Source organism: Raphanus sativus, chromosome 4 (genome assembly GCF_000801105.2).
Source record: "Raphanus sativus cultivar WK10039 chromosome 4, ASM80110v3, whole genome shotgun sequence".
NCBI lineage: Eukaryota > Viridiplantae > Streptophyta > Magnoliopsida > Brassicales > Brassicaceae > Raphanus > Raphanus sativus.
In genome coordinates, this window is record NC_079514.1 from 2,179,835 (window position 1) to 2,199,475 (window position 19,641).

The 19,641-nt window shown below is 43.8% G+C and overlaps 3 protein-coding genes across 4 annotated transcripts; 2 read left to right on the forward strand and 1 right to left on the reverse strand.

The window, feature by feature from the left end:
- Nucleotides 1-50: 50 nt before the first annotated feature.
- Nucleotides 51-7,320, forward strand: LOC108854222 (DDB1- and CUL4-associated factor homolog 1-like). Of its 2 annotated transcripts, XM_018627738.2 has the most exons (13): nucleotides 51-524; nucleotides 609-684; nucleotides 763-879; nucleotides 967-1,127; nucleotides 1,237-1,960; nucleotides 2,053-2,141; nucleotides 2,252-2,666; nucleotides 2,777-3,340; nucleotides 3,415-3,594; nucleotides 3,697-4,149; nucleotides 4,238-4,348; nucleotides 4,495-6,312; nucleotides 6,494-7,320. In XM_018627738.2, the coding sequence occupies exons 1-13, from the start codon at nucleotides 193-195 to the stop codon at nucleotides 7,199-7,201; spliced, it is 5,748 nt and encodes a 1,915-aa protein (XP_018483240.2). In that variant the 5' UTR covers nucleotides 51-192; the 3' UTR covers nucleotides 7,202-7,320. The 2 variants fall into 2 exon arrangements, with proteins under 2 accessions (XP_018483240.2, XP_056865342.1); XM_057009362.1 differs by lacking the exons at nucleotides 51-524; nucleotides 609-684; nucleotides 763-879 and having other exon boundaries at nucleotides 991-1,127; nucleotides 1,251-1,960.
- A 129-nt stretch (nucleotides 7,321-7,449) lies between these two features.
- On the reverse strand, nucleotides 7,450-9,766 carry LOC108836455 (serine/threonine-protein kinase STY13). The gene is made up of 3 exons (XM_018609614.2): nucleotides 9,488-9,766; nucleotides 8,138-9,082; nucleotides 7,450-8,053 (listed from the first exon to the last, which is right to left on the reverse strand). Exons 2-3 carry the CDS (start codon nucleotides 9,025-9,027, stop codon nucleotides 7,714-7,716), a joined length of 1,230 nt encoding a protein of 409 aa, XP_018465116.1. The 5' UTR covers nucleotides 9,028-9,082; nucleotides 9,488-9,766; the 3' UTR covers nucleotides 7,450-7,713.
- Nucleotides 9,767-12,965: 3,199 nt separating this feature from the next.
- On the forward strand, nucleotides 12,966-19,303 carry LOC130511966 (uncharacterized). The gene is made up of 10 exons (XM_057009940.1): nucleotides 12,966-16,535; nucleotides 16,724-17,158; nucleotides 17,240-17,338; nucleotides 17,423-17,530; nucleotides 17,760-18,050; nucleotides 18,129-18,239; nucleotides 18,339-18,392; nucleotides 18,479-18,674; nucleotides 18,775-18,889; nucleotides 18,979-19,303. Exons 1-10 carry the CDS (start codon nucleotides 12,966-12,968, stop codon nucleotides 19,103-19,105), a joined length of 5,106 nt encoding a protein of 1,701 aa, XP_056865920.1. The 3' UTR covers nucleotides 19,106-19,303.
- The last annotated feature ends 338 nt before the right edge of the window (nucleotides 19,304-19,641 follow it).

Consider the following 19,641-nt stretch of genomic DNA (forward strand, 5'->3'; position numbering starts at 1 on the left):
GGGTCGGGTCGGGTCGGGTCATATTTTAGTATTCACAGTCGGTTTAGCTTTGTCGTCTCCTCTCAGCTCAGCTTCGTACCTTCTTCTTCCACAACTACAAAGCTTCTCTCTTTTTTCTTTTTTTTTCCTCTCTTCCTCGAACTTCTAATTTCCACGATCGATCATCGTATCTGGGTTTTGGAGAGCTGAAACATGGACGGGGGACAAGGGCACGAAGCCGAGGACCGTAACCCAACGGTCGAGGGTGATGAACAAACGGCTGTTGCGACCGAAGCAGCAGCTACGGAGACGGAGAATTCAATCGGCGGAGGAGCTAACCACGAAGAAGGACAAGAGGAGGATGAAGTAACGGCTATGGTGGAAAAGATTGAGGCGGAGGTTGCGGCGGAGCAGAAGGAAGAGGACGAGCTTGTAGAGAAGGCGCAGAAGCTCATGGATAGCATCACCACCACCGGTGCTAATAATAACCCTAATCCCACTATCCTCCACGCTCTTAGCCATCTCCTCGAGTCTCAGGAGTCTCTGTATGTTGTTCTCTCTCGCACTTTCACTTTCACACTCTCTTCTTAGCTTAAAGCTTGAACCTTTTTCTTGTATTGTGTCCGCAGGTTTATAGAGGAGAATGGGTTCTACTCCAAGGGTCGCAGTGATCATATCAGTGGCAAGCTGTGTAATCTCATCAGAGTAAGTCTTTTTTTTTTCTTATGGATTAGTCATGGGTGTAATGGGTTCTTTCTTCTTATTTGATTTTTTTTTAAACAGGAGAATGATGAGTTCTTTGAGTTGATTTCATCAAATTTTCTTACTGAGAATACTTACTCAGCTGCGGTGAAGGCAGCTTCCGTAAGGTTGCTAGTGAACTGTTCGCTTACTTCGATGGTAAGAGTTTACTGTCTTTTTTGCTCCTTTCTTTTACGTTTAACAGCTCGTTGGTTATGGTTATCTTTTTTTCTTTCTTTCATACAGTATCCTTATGTTTTCGACGATGCTGTTATGGATAACTTTAAGAATTGGGTCTTGGATGAGACAGTCAAGTTTCCTGGTGAACATTCTGGTAACAAAGAGGCCTCAGATGCTGAAATGTTGAAGACTTATTCCACGGGACTTCTCGCTATCTCTCTGACGAGGTACCGATTTAAACCTTCTCATTTTGTTCTCTTTTTCAGTTTTTGCAATGTTTAAGGCGGCCGCAGCTGAATTTAAAAATATTTTCCTTTTTTATCTGACCTATACAAGTCGTGGTCAATTAGTTGAAGACGTCTTGGCATCAGGACTATCTGCTAAGCTTATGCATTATCTTCGAGTACGTGTTATTGGAGAGTCAAGCACAAGCCGTAGAGATGCCCTTCATACAACTGAGGCTAAGCATGTGTCCTTAAAAGCAAAAGAAGAAGGTCGAGGTAGGGTGCGGAGGGTTGTGGATACAGTTGAAGGTGGTGACCATGTTCTTGAGGCAGACTCCGGTAGAGAGATGGTACAATCTGAAGGAGAATTCGAAATCGATGGCAATGTTTCAGCTGTTGTTGACTGTAAACTGAAACCTGTAGATGACAGTACCGGAAGAGATGACCCTTCAAGACACAGAATGAACCGATCAAAATCCAGGGTGAGAGGAAAGGCGAACGAAGGTGCTACTGATACAGACGTTCTGTTGACATCTCCTAGATCAAGTCGTCTGGGTCTCAGAGATAGGGATTTATCAAAAAATTCAGATGTCAGAAATGCAGAAGATGTGACCATATGTCTGGGGAAAATGAAGTCTGGTATTATGGTGATTGAAAGAGGGGAGAATGATGAGTGCTTTCAAGGTTGCGTTATAGGAACCAAAAACATAACTGATCTAGTAAAGAGCGCAATTGGAGCTGCTGAGACCGAAGCTAGAGCTGCCCATGCCCCTGATGACGCAGCCAAAGCAGCTGGCGATGCTGCAGCTGAGCTTGTTAAAACTGCTGCTTTGGAGGCATGTTTTTATTTTGACTAGCAGCTAATGATTTTATTTCCGTTACGAATCCCTATTACAGGTGACCTGATACTATTTTTAAATTATTCCAGGAGTTCAAGTCATCTGGCAGTGAAGAAGCTGCCGTGTCTGCTGCTGTTCGAGCAGCTAGGACAGTCATAGATGCCGCTGAGGTTTCAAGGTAAGTCATGTTATGTTGTCGTTAATTCTGCTGAGGTTTATGAATTATGGTAGCTTTTAGTTATCTCCTGATTGTTTAGGTCTTTAACTCTGCTATTTGGGTGTTGGCAGAAATCCCACTGATCAGACTGCGGATTTGAATAGCGTGGAAACAGACGCAATTACTGATGTTGGAGAAGTCTCACTTCCAGATACCGAATCGTTGGCTAAGTTACAAGAAAAATATTGCATCCAGTGCCTTGAGATACTGGGTGAATATGTCGAGGTTCTCGGGCCTGTTCTCCATGAAAAAGGTGTTGATGTATGCATTACGCTACTGGAACGTACATCCCAACTTGGTGATAGTTTTGCACTGTCGCCTTTGTTACCTGACGTAATGAAGTTAATTTGCGCTTTGGCTGCACACCGGAAGTTTGCTGCAATGTTTGTTGACCGTGGTGGCTTGCAAAAATTACTTGCAGTACCAAGGGTTACTGAGACCTTTTATGGTCTCTCATCTTGCTTATACACCATAGGCTCTCTTCAGGTAGTAATAACAGCAAAGTTGCACGACTTTAGTGCTATTTTGTTCTCTGAACTACGTTGAATTAGCACAAATCCGGCTTCTTCTTACGTTCAATTTGTTTTTTTTCTCAGGGTATAATGGAGCGTGTGTGTGCACTTCCGTCGGATCTCATACATCAACTGGTTAAATTAGCTATCGAACTTCTAGACTGCTCCCAGGATCAAGCCAGGAAAAATGCAGCCTTATTCTTCGCTGCTACTTTTGTCTTTAGAGCCATTTTAGATGCATTTGATACTCACAATAGTTTGCAGAAACTCCTTGCGATTCTTAAAGATGCAGCCTCAGTTAGAACTGGTGCTAATTCTGACCGATCAGCCCCTGAAGTCATGACATCCTCAGAGAAACAGATGGCTTTTCACACCTGTTTTGCTTTGCGCCAGTATTTTAGAGCTCATCTACTCTTGCTTGTCGATTCCATTCGTCCTATCAGAAGTGGCCGAGGTGGTGTGCGAAATGTTTCTAATGTAAGGGCAGTCTATAAGCCTCTTGACATCAGCAATGAAGCTGTAGATGCCGTATTCCATCAGTTACAGAAGGATAGGAGGTTGGGTCCGACCTTTGTCAGAACTCAGTGGCCTGCGGTCAATAACTTCTTGGCGTCCTCTGGACATGTTACCATGTTAGAACTATGTCAGGTAATGTAGCGTTTACCCGTCATAGGTACTTTTTTTTTTCTGCCATGCACTTACGTGTTGGTCGCATTGCGCAGACTCCACCGGTAGACCGTTATCTCCATGATCTACTTCAGCATGCTTTTGGTATCCTTCACATAGTTACATCAATACCTGATGGCCGCAAAGCAATTGTGAGTTCCACACTCAGCAACAATCGTGCCGGCATTGCTGTCGTTCTGGATGCAGCAAATATTTCCAATAGCATAGACCCAGAGGTAAGCAGTCCGCTTTTATACATTGTTCACATGGGTTTGGTCTTTCTTCTTTTGCTTCTCATTTTTACTTGCCTTCTTGGTTTTTGTTCTTTGTTATTAAAGATCACACAGCCTGCACTAAATGTCCTAATCAATCTGGTCTGCCCACCACCATCATTAAGCAATAAGCCGCCTCTTGCACAAAATCAGCAACCTGTTTCAGGCCAAGCCACTACCCGTCCTTCAACCGATGTTGCTGCAGATACTCAGTCCACTGGTAATGCTCCGCCAACTCCTGTTGCACCAGCGTCTTCAGGTTTGGTCGGGGATCGAAGAATTTTCTTAGGAGCAGGAACTGGTTCTGCTGGTCTTGCTGCTAAGTTGGAGCAGGTTTATCGTCTAGCACGTGAAGCTGTTCGTGAGAATGATGGTATAAAAATTCTCTTGAAACTTCTTCAGCCCAGAATTTACGTGAACCCCCCTGCCGCCACAGATTGTCTACGAGCGTTGGCTTGCAGGGTTCTTCTTGGCCTGGCTAGAGATGATACAATTGCACAAATACTGACTAAACTTGAGGTAGAATAGCAAACTTCTTTCCCCAGTTATCTTTGTCCTCTCTTTTTTTTTTGGTTTCTGTACTTACTTTCTAAACATATGTTTCTAGGTTGGTAAGAGTTTGTCAGAACTAATTCGAGATGCAGGTGGTCAGTCAAGTGGAACAGATCAGATCAGATGGCAGGCTGAACTTGCTCAAGTGGCCCTTGAGCTGATAGGGGTAACCATCTGAACTGATTTATATTTCCTGTTTAATGTGTCTACGGAATTCTTTTGGTGTGTGCTTCATTAGTAATTAAAGTTGTTTCTCTGTTGAAGTTTTGCAAACATTTTCAGTTGTGGTTTATATGCGTCTGCACTTTGCAGATATTGACAAATTCAGGGCATGCGAATACACTAACAGCCAGTGATGCTGCTACGCCAACCTTGAGGCGCATTGAAAGAGCTGCCATTGCAGCAGCAACACCTATAACATATGATTCTAAGGAGCTTTTGCTCCTTATCCATGAGCATCTCCAGGCATCAGGTCTTGGTGAAACTGCTTCTGCACTGTTGAAAGAGACTCACTTGAGTCCTCTATCTTCCCTGGCTCCCCCTTCTTCTATTGCATATTCCGCTACACAAGAGACGTCTACGCCGGTAGCTCAGGAACAGTGGCCCTCTGGCCGTGCTAACGGTGGATTTTTCACAAGCAAACCCAAAGCCTGTGCACACGACGAAGATCCTAATTCTAGGTGTAATGCGGCTATATCTGCCAAGAAGAACCACCTGGCTTCCTCGACACAGGAGACGTCCACGCCAGTAGCACAGCAACAGTGGCCCTCTGGCCGTGCTAACGGTGGTTTCTTCCCCAGTAAACTCAAAGTCAATACTCATGAAGAAGATCCATCCGCAAAGAAGAAACAGTTGACTTTCTCACCCAGCTTTAGTTTGCAGTCACGAAATCAATCTTTCTCCCAGGACGCTTACCCTCAGTCGACGCAGAGAATAGACAGTTGTTCAAATTCTTATCCGCCTTGTGAAGATACATCAGTATCTGCTGCAGAGTTAGTTTTCAAGAGCGACACTGATGCCGATTCTCAATTTAAGACCCCGACTTTTCCAAGAAAACGAAAATTGTCGGAGCTTAGAGACCCCATAGAGGCTTCAGTTTCAGGTAAAAGAATCAATTTGGGCGAGCTGGGACCACGATCCCCAGCTTGTCGAACCACGGTTCGTAAGAGTTCAACCCTTCCGGATACTTCAGGTTTCCAAACACCAGCTTCAGCTTTAGATGTCAACCAATCTGGGAGCTCCAGGGTAGGCCTGATGACACCTGCTTCTCAGCTAAGGCTTCCAAGCGATCCCCAGCCTTCAAATCCGGAACGGTTAACACTAGACTCCCTTGTTGTTCAGTATTTGAAACACCAACACAGGCAGTGTCTGGCTCCAATCACAACTCTTCCCCCCGTGTCTCTCCTACATCCGCATGTCTGTCCTGAACCTAAACGGTTACTTGAAGCTCCGCTAAATATCACTGGCCGTCTTGGCACCCGTGAGCTTCAAAGTTATTACAGTGGAGTCCATGATAGTCGCAGGGACCGTCAATTCGTTTTCAGCAGATTCAAATCTTGGAGATCTTACCGAGATGAGAATGCTCTCTTTACATGCATCTCATTACTTGGGGGTACTAATCATTTAGCAGTCGGTAGTCATGCGGGAGAAATCAAGATATTCGACACTAGCAGCTGTAGCTTGCTTGAGAGTGTCCCAGGCCACCAGGCTCCGGTAACACTTGTTCAGCCATATGTCTCTGGTGATACTCAGTTGTTACTTTCTTCTAGTTTCAGTGATGTGCAGTTGTGGGACGCTTCATATATAACTAGCGGGTCTAAGCATTCCTTTGATGGGTGCAAGGCTGCAAAATTCAGCAACTCTGGGCAATATTTTGCAGCGCTCTCATGTGAAGGATCAACAAAAGATGTTCTTCTGTATGACGTAGAGACCTGCATTACTTCCAATAAATTCACTGACACATCCACTTCTTCTCGGAGTAGTCCCTATTCTCTTGTACACTTCAGCCCTTGCGATACACTAATATTGTGGAATGGTCATCTGTGGGATCGCCGTGTTCCAGATGAGGTCAGTCGGTTTGATCAATTTACTGATTATGGCGGCGGTGGCTTTCATCCTTCTCGTAACGAGGTAATGGATAAATCATATATCTCTTTAATCTGAAAACTGTTATATTTGAGAATACCAAAAATAAGAAACTGCCATTCTCCATTGAGACCCAACACTCAACCAAATTGAACAATATGCTAATAATGCTGAGTAGCTGAACTGTGTCTTGGCTTATATCTAAATATGATGTTGCTTATAACAGGTGATCATAAACTCCGAGGTCTGGGATTTGAGGAAAATGAGGCTTCTTCGAAGTGTCCCATCACTGGACCAGACAGCTATCACGTTCAACTCCAGGGGTGATGTTATATACGCAATGCTGAGGAGAAACATCGAGGACGTGATGTCTGCTGTCCACACACGCCGTTCGAAGCATCCGTTGTTTGCTGCATTCCGAACTCTTGATGCGACCAACTATTCAGACATTGCCACTATACCCGTGGACCGATGTCTTCTCGACTTTGCCACAGAACCAACAGATACTTTCCTTGGGCTGATCACAATGGAAGATCAAGAAGACATGTTTTCCTCAGCCAGGTTGTATGAGATTGGCAGACGTAAACCAACAGATGATGACTCGGACCCCGATGATGATGGTGAGACAGAGGATGAAGATGAAGATGATGAAGACGATGAAGATGACTTGGACCGGATTCTGGGACTAGCTGGAGACGATAGCGGCAGTGGAGATGATGATGATGACATTAGCAGCGATGACAATGAAGATAATAGTGCAAGCGATTTTGATGATTATGATGATGATGGAGATTTGGTCCTTGATGGTGGTGACTTTTTGGAGATTATGAGTGATGGTGATGAGGAAGATAGTGGTGATGATAATGATGACAATGTTGATGGCGGTTATAATCACGATTCCAGTGGCGAAGAGGATTTTCTAGACAACATGTAGTCTTTTTAATGTAGTTTTCTTTTCAACTCTAGATTCTCTTAAGATTGTTCACTATCCGAAGTTTTGTTGACAAATAACTTTGTATTTTTTTTTCTTTTTGAAGTTGCATGTTTATTTGATGATGAGTAATTAAAAGAGAGAGCATATTCTCTCATGTCAGACATCATACTTTAAACCGACACTCATCAATTCAAACTTCAAAGTAACCCAATTCAAGGATGCACACATCAAAAGCTCTTCTGCCACAATAGGGAACCAGGAAGTCAAGGAAAACTAAACCAAACACTTGAGACAGTCACAGTACATGTTTTTGCATACAAAATCTAGAAAATCAGTAGAGTCTAAAATGGTTGGGTTACTTCTCCTATCTTGGGAAAAGAGAGACAAACGGATATTATATTATCCCATACACACAAACTTTACATATATCTAAAGCTTTTCTTCTCTCTTTCTCTGTTCTCTTCTTTGTTATTATTCCTCTCTTCTTCTCTCTTTTTCTTCATCACAAAAGACTAGTCGATTGTCATTGGTTGCGTCATGCAACATCTGAAACGCGCTTTTCTAGCAGTCGTCATTATCTCGGTTTCAGCCGCCTCAAGAAGGTTGACAACCTCTGCAAAACAAGGACGGACCTCAGGGTTTGCATCCCAGCAACGCGTCATGATCTCGCCAAGCACAGGGAGACAATCCGCTGGTACCGTTGGACGAACTCCTCTGTTCACCACCGCAAACGCAGCTTGAACCGCAGTCATGTTCTGGAACGGTAACAGACCAGTTATCAGCTCCCACAGCACGATCCCAAAACTATAGACGTCCACTTTTTGAGTGTAGGGTCTATGCTGAATCATCTCTCTGCACCAAATCCACAATAAAAGTAATTTTTAAGTCTATTAGTATGACTTGCAGAGACTAGAAATGATATTGATATGAACTTACGGGGCCATCCATCTGTAAGTCCCAGTTTCAGGTGTCATCCCTTCGGTCTGAACTTCGATTCTCGCAACGCCAAAATCAGCAATCTTGATGGACCGATCAGCTGATATGAGGAGGTTATCCGACTTCAAGTCCCTGTGTATAAAGTTGCGCTCATGGACATAAGCCATACCTCTGGCAACATCCAGCGCCTGCTTAACAGCCAGCTTCAAAGGCACAGCTCGGTTCTGCCTCTTAGTCAAAAACTGTCTCACCGAACCTCCTTTCGCGTACTCAGTCACGATGCACCACACCATCGGTTTAACGCACGCGCCGATGAACCTGACGATGTTGGGGTGCTTCAGAAACGAGAGCATAGAGACCTCCTGCTGAAACTGCTGTTCAAGAGCTTGCGCCTTCTCGGGGCTGTTCTCTGGCCTCTCCAGCAGCTTAATCGCCACGTCCTCACCGTTGTAAGTCCCTCTGTACAACTTACCAAACGCCCCTTGCGCAAAAGCGGGTCCCATGTGGAGTTTCCTCAGATCTATCGTCCACTCTTCGTAGTTCGCAAGTCCCTGCGTCGGATATCTACTGTCCATCAACGCTTGCGCTAATGCATCATCGTTAAGCGCGTGCGTGACTCTTCCCGGACGAAACACGCTCTGACCAACGGAGAGAGAGTAGGGATGGCGCATAGGCCTCAGACCGGGATGGCCGATAAGAGCGTCGCTAGAACCGACGCTGCTGTTGTCCACAGACATCGACACAGAGCCTCCTGCGTTACTCGTCTGCATGCTGTCCATGGACATGTTTGTACCTTCTTCACCGAGCTTTTTGTAAAAGTCTTGGGTGAATGCATCGTAGTTGTGGTGATTGCCTACAGCGAGCATATCGAACTTAGGTCCCTCAAGCATTTTTTTTTCCAATCTCGTGTTACGTGGTATGTCTTTGAATCACTTCAACATACACCTTAAAAAAAAAAAAGATATGACAAAATGAGAAACACAATTTAGACTTCTGTCTCGGTAACAAACTAAGGTCTTTTTTGGACAGATCGAACATCACCTATCATAGCAGCAAAGAACTGAAAATATTGCCTCCAAGAGCAAAAGCGCGAAGAAGGATGCTCTACACCATCATCGGCCTTATATAGAAACGTTCATGTTACTAAAAAAAAATTTTTTTTTTTTGTGAATTAAGCTGAAGTCAGATCTTTGATTCTCAAGCAAATAAAAATAGTCTTCACAGTTAGAAAATAAAAATAAAAAATTTCAATCAAAGAAAACACAAGCTGTGAACATTTTATTCACAAAGTCAGACACAGATCCGATGATTACATGATGGGATAAGCTAGAAGAAGAGGTCATGGCTTACCTAGAGCTTCATAGGTCCCAAAAGGCAGTAGATTTGAGCTGAAACCTTGACTTCGGGTACTGGACAAAGTTAAAAGGATCAGAGAGGAATCAAAACCTCACCACCAGTAAAGTAATCAATAACGCAACACGACAAAGCTTTAGCTCCGATTAGCTTCAGAGGTGGGGAACGGAGGAGGAGGAGAGATGACTCAGTCGTCGTCGTCGTTGCTTCCCATTTACTTTTCTTTTCCACACTCTTTATTTATTTTTATTTTATTTATGTTTTTAGTTTTGGTCCGTTCTTTGCTGGCAAATTCGTTTCTTATTTATTGGGACATCTTTTCAAGCCACACTCTCTCCGAGAGATTCTGACGCGCACGCGTTTTAGCATGTGGACACGTGTCGTTTTGCAGCGGTATAGTTGTTGGTCGTGTGAGGCGGCGCGTAAGTAGCTTTAAAGCTACGCGCAACCGTCTTTTCTTGTTCTAACATTACTTTATGGGTCGCCTCAAGATCTAGTTTAGTTATGGGCTTTTAAACTGGCCCATTATAATTTCAACAATATGGTTTCTAACTTCGTTTAGTGGGCTTATACAGGCTCTTTCTAACCATCAGTGAGAGCTGCTTGCTCTACATTAGTCTCTCATACAATTAATATTGATTTGAAAATTAATTTTAAAAAAAAAATTAAGAGTATAACAAATGTAAAAGAAAGCTCTCAAAATTTCTGTAGATCTCTTGAGAAACAGATGTTCTTCCCAATTTTTAAATTGTTTTCTCTTTTCTATTTTGTTTATTACTTTCACTATTTAACAAACAAGTAATGTTCTGATTTACAACCAATGTGATTGTTCCACTGTTATTATAATTTAAAATTTTGAAATGATTTATACTAATAAGAAAATCTGTTGTTATAAATAGTTAAAATTATTTAAAATCCAATCTTGTCTACATTTCATTTTATGAAGTATTTTAAAAATGATTTAAAGTTGTGAATTTTAAGAAGTTTCTATGAATTCTAAAATACTTTAGTGGAATTCTTAGTTTAAAAATAAAATATCACAATTTTATATGAAATTTCAGAATTTATTCAACTAAAATCTGTTAAATTCTCTAGTTCACTTATAACCACCATATAAAAACCCGCTAAAGAACAAATACGTCCCGTCAAACTTCAAAATTTTTAGTTTAATTTGCTTAATCAGGCCCATTAAAATAACAACACTCAAGCTTTTAAATTTAGTTCAGTCGGATTAACTAGGCCCATTCCGGTATATCTACTATATATATCAACCCTCAAAACATTTTGCACTCTCCATCGCGTGAAAAAGGTTGAGTTGATCGTTATCTAAACCCTCGCGAAGGAGCTGCTACATCATGTCGTCGTCGGAGCCGGAGAATCTATCGTCATCCACCGCGACGCAGCCGGAGGAATCGGGAGAGAAGAAGATCAGCAAAAAAGCTGCAAAGAAGGAAGCCGCGAAGCTCGAGAAGCTACGCCGCCGTCAGGAACAACAACAAGAAGACAAAGTTCGTGCGTAACGTCAAAAAAAACGATAAAAAACGGCTAGTTTCTCTCAGCTCCTTGCGACGGAAAAGGCGACAAACCTCAACAGTGCCTCTGCTCTCTGCCTCTCACCGGCGTCTCATCAGGCGTCGGTTCCTCAGTGAGTGCTCCGCCTCTCCTCCGCCGAGCACAATGAAGAAGAAGAAACCCAAGAAATCCCCTTCGAAATCGTCGCCGAAGTCGTCTCCCAAGGCCCCCTCGGAAGCGATTTCTCCCCCTGTTTCGCCTGATCTGGTTTCAACCGACACTAAGGAGATTTCCGATGCCCAAATCGACTACCCAGTTGACGAGGTTGCTCAATCGCCTTCCTCCCCCGTAAATCCAGTCTCGGATCTCTCTGATCTATCCGCTACCTTGGTTGTGATCGACGCGCCGTCGTCGGATCCTCCAGTTACCACCACTGTCATCCCCACCGACGTCTCCAAGTTGAGCATTGACGGAACATCTCAGAGCTCCTTAGATTCGGGGAAGGTTGAGCTTGTAGTCATTGAGGCCGCTGACCCTCCTGAAAATCTTGCTGCTGATGCCAAGCTTGGGTCTTCGAGCTCGCAGCTAGCTTCGTCACCTACGGTGGCTGAACAGGCTGGTGTCCCATCAGCTCCAGAGACTCTTCAAGACTCCTCTGTTGATGCTAAGGGCGCAACAAACCCCATCTCTGCTCAGGGTCCTGCAATAGCAATTGTATCTCAAGAGATAGGAGAGAAACAGAGTAAAGATGCAATTAAGTCCCCAACAAGTCCAGCCAACAACTGGTGCAGTCTTGCAAAGGGTCTTGGGAAACCATTATCGAAAAAAGGAGAAGCCTTCACCCTTCCTTCAGGAGAGGCTTGCGTCAAGATCCCTAACTCAGTAATAGAGAAAAATAGGAAAGCTTGGGAGCCGTTTGTTCTGGGCCAGTTCTACTCGGATCCTCCTTCTCAAGGCACATTGCACAACATCGTCAACGGCATATGGAGTAAGCACTACCGAGATATCTCTGTCTCTAAGATGGAGGGGTTCTCATTTCTCTTCAGGATTCCAAACGCTTCGACAAGAGCCAGGGTGATAAATCAGAGACTTTGGCAGATCGAAGGCCAGACCATGTTTGTTGATAATTGGGAGCCAGGAGTAGTCCCTGTCAAGCCGGAACTAACCTCAGCACCTATCTGGCTAGAGCTCAGAAACGTCCCCTTCCAGTTTTTTAATGAAGACGGGTTGGAACGTATCGCGGGGCTTGTGGGAGATCCTAAACATCTCCATCCGGCGACTAAAAACAAGACTAACCTGGATGTGGCAAAAGTGTGGACAATCATAGATCCGAGAGTTCCCCTCCCCGAAGCAGTAAATGTGCAATTTGAAACTGGTAAAATTTGCAGGGTTTTGGTTTCTAGCCCGTGGATGCCACCAGTCTGCACCATTTGCAAAGAGGTGGGTCACGCAGACAAGAGATGTCCATCACTGCAGAAGGTACCTATGCTGTGCTCCAAATGCAACTCGAAAGCTCATGTTCTAGGGAACTGTCCGATGAATCGAAAGCAGGAGGCTAAGGGAAAGAAAACTAGGAGAAGCAAGTCTAAAGACAAGAGGGAGTGGAGAATGGTAGAAACTGCGGCTGATACTGCAAAGTCGACTGAGGTGCAGGTTCAGAAGGAACAGACGTCCACAGAGATAGCTACTCACCCCAAGTTGGGCACTGAAAAGGATCGGGTGACAGGGGAGTCTAGCGATACTCACACCAAGCCCTCCACGAGACCCAGAAGTGTTTCTGCAGCTTCGAAATCTTCGAACTCTGACATTCAACCTGATTCTTCGGACATTGAGTCTTCTGATTCTGACTTGGAGGAAGGTGAGTTCAGTCGGTTTGAGCCTGATTTTGAGCTAGTGAGGAACAAGAAACATTTTTCAGGACTAAAAGGAAACCGGGGCAGGAGCCCCAAACTCAATTAGTTCTATGTCGACAGACCTTTTTTGCTGGAATGTACGCGGATTAAACAAGTATAGTCACCGCAGCGGATTAAATAAATGGGTGAGAAAGAACTCCCCTCTTTTTGGTGGTATCCTTGAGACGCACGTCAAGGAACCGAAGAAGAATAAATTTGTCTCTCAGTTATTCCCCGGTTGGTCGGTGGAGGACAACTATGGTTACTCGCCCTTAGGCAAAATCTGGGTGGTCTGGCACCCCTCTCTTTTGGTAACTATTATCTCCAAGTCTCTTCAAATGATAACAGCTGAAGTTACTTGGCCGTCTACTCAACAGTCTAAAGCGTTTATTTCTGTAATCTACGCCTCCAACAACCCTGCTCTACGCTCCTTGCTGTGGACTGAGATCAACTCCATACAATCTTCTTGTGCTTTGGATGGTAAACCCTGGTTGTTGATTGGTGATCTCAATCAAATCAGAGACCCCTCGGAGCACTCTCTTTCACCCACTCTGAATATGGACAAGAAAATAAGAGAACTAAATCAATGTCTCCTTGAAGCAAATCTGGAGGATCTGAACTACAGGGGGCCAACTTTCACTTGGTGGAACAAGAGAAAGTCTGCTCCGCTAGCAAAAAAATTGGACAGATGCTTAGTTAATGACGAATGGTATAACTGCTTTCCATCATCAGTAGCTTTCTTTGGAAGCCCAGACTTTTCGGATCATGCAGTGATCTCCATATGCCTCGAGCCTGACAGGATAAGAACCAGGAAGCCTTTCCAAATTTATAACTTTCTTTTAAAGAATCCTGATTTTCTTGTTGAGGTTTACACCAGTTGGTTCTCTTTTAATGTCACAGGTTCAGCCATGTTTCGAGTTTCCAGGAAGCTGAAGCTGCTCAAAAACATTATAAGAGAGTTTAGTCATCAAAACTATTCTGGCATTGAGAAGAAGACTGCTCAAGCGCATGACAAGCTGCTCCAAGCACAAGCGGCGATGCTGTCTTCTCCTTCTCCTACAAACGCTGTCTCTGAAGTTAATGCTCTAGAGGATTGGGAAGAATTATCGGGGGCTGAAGCTTCCTTCTTCTTTCAAAGATCAAGAATAAATTGGCTCTCTTTTGGAGATGGAAACTCCACACTGTTCCATCGTTATGCTGCTTCAAGACAGGCCTTAAATCATATTCACTTTCTTATCTCTGAGTCCGGGGAAAGAGTGGAATCTCAGGCGGGCATTCAAAAGATCTGCGTGGACTATTTTTCTGAGTTACTGGGAAGTCCTACCTCGCAACAAATGTTTGTGCAAAGCGACCTGGATACGCTATTTGATTTCACTTGCTCGACTGAACAGGTTGCTAGCTTTCAAAAAGGCTTCTCTGCGGATGATGTAAAAGAAGCGTTCTTCTCATTGCCAAAGAATAAAACGGGAGGACCGGATGGTTATTCAGCGGAATTCTTCACCTCCACGTGGCCGATCATTGGACCTGAAATCACTGATGCTGTATTAGAGTTCTTTAAATCAGGCAAGCTGCTAAAGCAATGGAATGCGGCAAATCTGGTGCTCATACCGAAGAAGACGAATGCTTCCCTGCCTACTGATTTCAGACCGATTTCCTGCCTCAACTCTGTCTATAAAGTTATATCTAGGCTCCTCGCCTCTAGACTGAAGGAAATTCTCCCGCTGATGGTCTCCAAGTCTCAATCAGCTTTCCTACCGGGTCGCCTCTTAGCAGAAAATGTGCTTCTAGCTACTGATCTTGTAAATGGTTACAACTCGCAAACCCTTTCTCCGCGGGGCATGCTGAAAGTAGACTTGAGAAAAGCGTTTGATTGCGTCAGGTGGGACTTCATCCTATCTTCCCTGCGTGCTCTTGGCATACCTGATAGCTTCGTTGGTTTGATCTCGGAGTGCCTGTCTACAGCATCCTTCTCAGTGTCAGTAAATGGTGTCTCAGGAGGGTTCTTTAAGAGCACAAAAGGGATTAGACAGGGTGACCCTTTGTCCCCTTATCTCTTCGTGCTAGCCATGGAATGTCTCTCTAGGTTGCTCAGGTCCAGATACGATGCATGCATCATTGGTTATCATCCAGGAACCGAGGAGCTCAAGATATCCCATCTCATGTTTGCGGATGATGTAATGATTTTCTTCGACGGCACTGGCAACAGCCTTCACGGAATTTCAGAGTGCCTAGACGATTTCGCCTCCTGGTCCGGCCTACATATGAACGCCACTAAGACTGAATTGTTTACTTCCGGAATCGACCAAGCAGAAACCACTGCTATCACCAGCTATGGTTTCGCTCCTGGTAAATTCCCGATCAGATACCTGGGTCTTCCCCTTATGAGTAGGAAGCTAAAAGTATCTGAGTATGCTCCTTTGATGGCCAAGCTCAACGTCAAGTTCCAGTCGTGGTCAGTCAGACTCCTCTCGTTCGCAGGACGCTTGCAATTACTAAAAACGGTTATCTTCGGAACCGTCAACTTCTGGATGTCTGCGTTCATCTTGCCCAAAACCTGTATCAAGACCATCGAGTCTCTGTGCTCTAGATTCTTGTGGTCAGGAAGCACAGATAAGAAAAGCATTGCAAAGGTAGCTTGGACTACGGTTTGTCTCCCAAAAGAAGAAGGTGGTCTCGGCCTCAGGAATTTCATCATTTGGAATCAAGTACTCTGCCTTAAATTTATTTGGATTCTCCTGTCCAAGACTCATTCTCTCTGGGCTGATTGGCACTGGAGTACTCATCTCAACGCTCAATCCTTCTGGACCATCTCTGTTTCAGACTCTGACTCTTGGACTTGGAAGAAGATACTTGCTCTTCGTCCGCTCGCGCTTCAGTTTATCAGAACCAGATTGGGAAATGGGTTAGATACTAGCTTCTGGCATGACGTATGGACTCCGTTTGGGCAGCTGATCACTCACATAGGTCCTGCGGGTCCTCGTGCTTTAAGAGTAAGAAATGAAGACTCGGTGGCGGATGCAATTAGAGGAGCCTCATGGTCACTTCCTCATCCTAGATCGCAGAGGGAAGTAGAGCTTCATGTCTATCTTACCACCATATCTCTTCCATTAGAGACTGACATTAGAGATCATTATGAATGGATGACTGGTGATGTTTCTTCTTGTTTTTTCAGGTCCTCTGCAACCTGGGAAATTCTAAGGCCTAGGGAAGATCCTAAAGATTGGTTCGATGTGGTTTGGTTCAAAGGAGCAATCCCCAAGCTGAGCTTTACAATGTGGATAGCAAACTATGATAGACTACCTACTAGGGCTAGGCTTGCGGCTTGGGGAATGCCCATCTCGCCTTTATGCCCGTTCTGCTCCCGGCATGACGAGACTAGGGACCATCTACTACTCTCCTGCGACTTCAGTGTTGACGTTTGGAGAGAGCTTCTACTGCGTTGTCACCCTCCTACAACAGCGATTACCAATTGGTCTGAGCTGCTGTCTTGGATCAGAAGCTCTTCATCTCCCAAGCTCACTCTCTTGAGGAAGCTAACTACTCAATCTGTCATTTACCATCTATGGAAGCAGAGAAATAACCTTGTGCACAATCAAATCTCTATCCCCGCTTCTACTGTTTTTCGAGACATAGATAGAGAGGTTAGGAATATTATCTCTGCTAGAAGGTTAAGGAAGAAGTTTAGATCCCTAATGACCTTATGGCTTAGTTGAGGTCTAGCTAGCAATTCTCTCTTGTACTCATCTTGTTTTTTCTTTCTTTTTGCCAAGATGATGCAGATCATACGATCTTCTTGTAAAATCAACTTTTCATTCTATGATATTTACAGTTTAGCAAAAAAAAAAAACAAGAAGAAGAAGCCTCCTCTCGTGAGACGGCTTCTCTCTCCATCGACGAGGAAGAATCGTTCTCCAGGAACTACGGCGACGTCACCCTCAACGAGCTGAAGTCCACGGAGGATCCCAAAGCCGGGAAGTGGAGAGAGGCCGTCGAGGGGAAGGAGTGGACCGAAGTGAGCAAGCTCGTTGAAGCGATGGCGGGAAAGGAGGTGCTGATCAGGGGGAGAGTGCACACGACCAGGTTACGGTTTCTGATCGTGAGGCAGAGAGGATCCATGGTCCAGTGCGTGGTTACCGAGTCGAAGGAGAATGGTGTGAGTGTGGGCATGCTTAAGTACGTTAAGCAGCTGAGTGGGGAGTCCTTTGTTGATGTGATCGGTTACGTTGTTATCCCTAAGGATCCTGTGACTGGAACTACGCAGCAGGTTGATTAATTGGTTTTATCTTCCTTTGATCTAATTGTGAAATCAAAAAAGAGACGTTAACTTTATGTTTTTTATTGGTAGGTTGAAATTCAAGTGAGGAAAGTGTACTGCGTCAACAGTGCCTTGCAAAAGTTACCACTGATTGTTGAGGACGCTGCTCGTAGTGAAGCAGATATTCAGGTAGTGTAATGTGGTATGATCTGGAGATTAGTTTTAGCCTCTGGTGTTGATAAGAGTATTTTTTTTCTATGATTGTTGTGGCAGGCTGGGAAGCCTGGTGCCAATCAGGACACCCGTTTGAACTATAGAGTGATTGATCTCAGAACACCGGCTAATCAAGGAATCTTCAGCATTCAGGGCTGGGTCCAAATCGTAAGCCGTCTTTAGGATTTGATAGGCAACAACATGGAGTATTAAGGCTTTTTTTGTCTATTAGTAATAGATAATGAGTCGTATTAGTGTAGATAGGATTGACATTATACAATCAGAACTGTTCTAATAGGAAGTCTGATCATCGCTTACAAAAGAAAAAAAAAGGGGATTTAATTGCTTTCTTCGATGTTGCTTTTACTGAACTGAACATATCTAATAAATTGTGCAGGGATGGAGAGAATACTTACTACGTAAAGGTTTTCTTGAAATCCACACACCGAAACTGTTGGGTGGTAGTAGCGAAGGTGGTTCTGCTGTATTTAGGTTGGACTACAAAGGCCAGCCTGCTTGTCTGGCTCAGTCTCCTCAGCTTCACAAGCAGATGGCGATATGTGCTGACTTTGAACGCGTCTTTGAGGTTGGTGCTGTTTACAGAGCTGAAGACTCCTTCACCCATAGACACCTGTGTGAATTTATTGGTCTTGATGTCGAGATGGCGATTCACAAACACTACTCTGAGGTAAGTTCGGTGCTGTTAGAGGTATGTTTTTATTCTGCCACCTGATGCTAATTAATTTTTTTGTTGGTTGTGCTGCAGATAATGGATATTGTGGGTGAGTTGTTTCCGTTTATATTCAATAAATTAAACGAGAATTGCCAAAAGGAACTTGAAGCTATTAGGAAGCAATACCCATTTGAGCCGTTGAAGGTAACCATACAGTATAAGCAAGTAGTAGTATTAGGAAGTTGGGTTTACTTTTTTTTTTGGTATATTATTGTATTCTGATGATTTGCGCTAAACTTGCAGTTTCTTCCCAAAACATTGAAATTAACCTTTGCAGAAGGGATTCAAATGCTTAAGGTAAGACTAGTCTTTTTTGCATTTGACTTGATAAAATGGACTATCAGTAGTAATATTAGTCAAGTTGAATCATGACTTGTTTACAGGAAGCTGGCGTCGAGGCTGATCCTCTTGGAGATCTAAATACAGAAACAGAGAGAAAACTTGGCCTTCTCGTTCTGGAGAAGTACAATACGGAATTCTACATTCTGCATCGCTATCCTTCGGCGGTTAGGCCATTCTACACTATGCCATGTGCGGACGACCCTAACTACAGCAACTCATTCGATGTCTTCATAAGAGGTTCATATTTGAGTCCTCTCTTTTATCTTATACGTGTCTTCTCACCGACTAAGTTGCCAGACATTTTAAAATACTTATATTTGCCATTTTATCCTCATAGGTGAGGAGATCATATCAGGAGCTCAACGTGTCCATGACCCAGAACTCCTGACGGAACAGGCAAAACGATTTGGGATTGATGTCGAGACAATAAAAACGTACATCGATTCGTTCAGGTAATAAACCACAAACTGAACTAGTTTTGGTTCCTAATCACTGGTTATCGGAGTTATGATGAATACAAATAATATAAATGTTTTTACAGGTACGGTGCACCACCTCACGGTGGATTCGGAGTGGGACTGGAGCGAGTGGTAATGCTCTTTTGTGGCCTCAACAACATCCGCAAGACATCGCTATTCCCTCGCGACCCTCTAAGGCTCGCTCCTTAAAAATATGATTTTCATCTCAAAAGCTAAAGCTTGGAGACTCGGCAGATTTTTCTCTCATGAATATGTTTTGAGAGTTCTAATGGATCTCATAGTCTCTGACTGATTCTTGCCCTTTTAAGTGCAAAGTTAAACTTGATTTAGTTGTGTGATACTTGCGCTTCATTCGCATTACCGAGTAAAACTTTATTAAAAATTTGATTATGATCAATTAGCTTAGAGATGGCAATTAAAGAGTTAGACCGTGGGCCTGGTCTATAAAGATTTGTTGCGGGGTGGGACTGAGCTTCTATCTAATAAGCTCGAAAAATTGCGGGATTCAAAACGGGACGGGTTGAGTGCGGGACGGACAGGATGCGGAACGGGTCACAGGTTAACCTGCGAAATTTTGAAGACCTACAACTCTAAATCTCCATTTCGACTTGATTTTGTTTTCAGTACTATTTTAGCTTTATTATCATGTGAGATTTTCTTGTTTAAGTTGATAGATTTTGTTTTCAGTATTGTCAAGTGGCGTTTTAGAAAAAAAAAATTTGATT

Bases quoted from the DNA above. Each gene is read 5' to 3' on its own strand.
- LOC130511966 (XM_057009940.1), top strand. From the start codon at position 12,966: ATGTCGACAGACCTTTTTTGCTGGAATGTACGCGGATTAAACAAGTAT. The intron at 17,339-17,422 runs GTAGTGTAATGT...TTGTTGTGGCAG, and splicing joins GTAGTGAAGCAGATATTCAG to GCTGGGAAGCCTGGTGCCAA. The intron at 18,393-18,478 runs GTAAGACTAGTC...ACTTGTTTACAG, and splicing joins AAGGGATTCAAATGCTTAAG to GAAGCTGGCGTCGAGGCTGA.
- LOC108854222 (XM_018627738.2), top strand. From the start codon at position 193: ATGGACGGGGGACAAGGGCACGAAGCCGAGGACCGTAACCCAACGGTC. The intron at 2,142-2,251 runs GTAAGTCATGTT...GGGTGTTGGCAG, and splicing joins GATGCCGCTGAGGTTTCAAG to AAATCCCACTGATCAGACTG. The intron at 4,349-4,494 runs GTAACCATCTGA...TGCACTTTGCAG, and splicing joins TGGCCCTTGAGCTGATAGGG to ATATTGACAAATTCAGGGCA.
- LOC108836455 (XM_018609614.2), bottom strand. From the start codon at position 9,027: ATGCTTGAGGGACCTAAGTTCGATATGCTCGCTGTAGGCAATCACCAC. The intron at 8,054-8,137 runs GTAAGTTCATAT...GATTTGGTGCAG, and splicing joins ACTTACAGATGGATGGCCCC to AGAGATGATTCAGCATAGAC.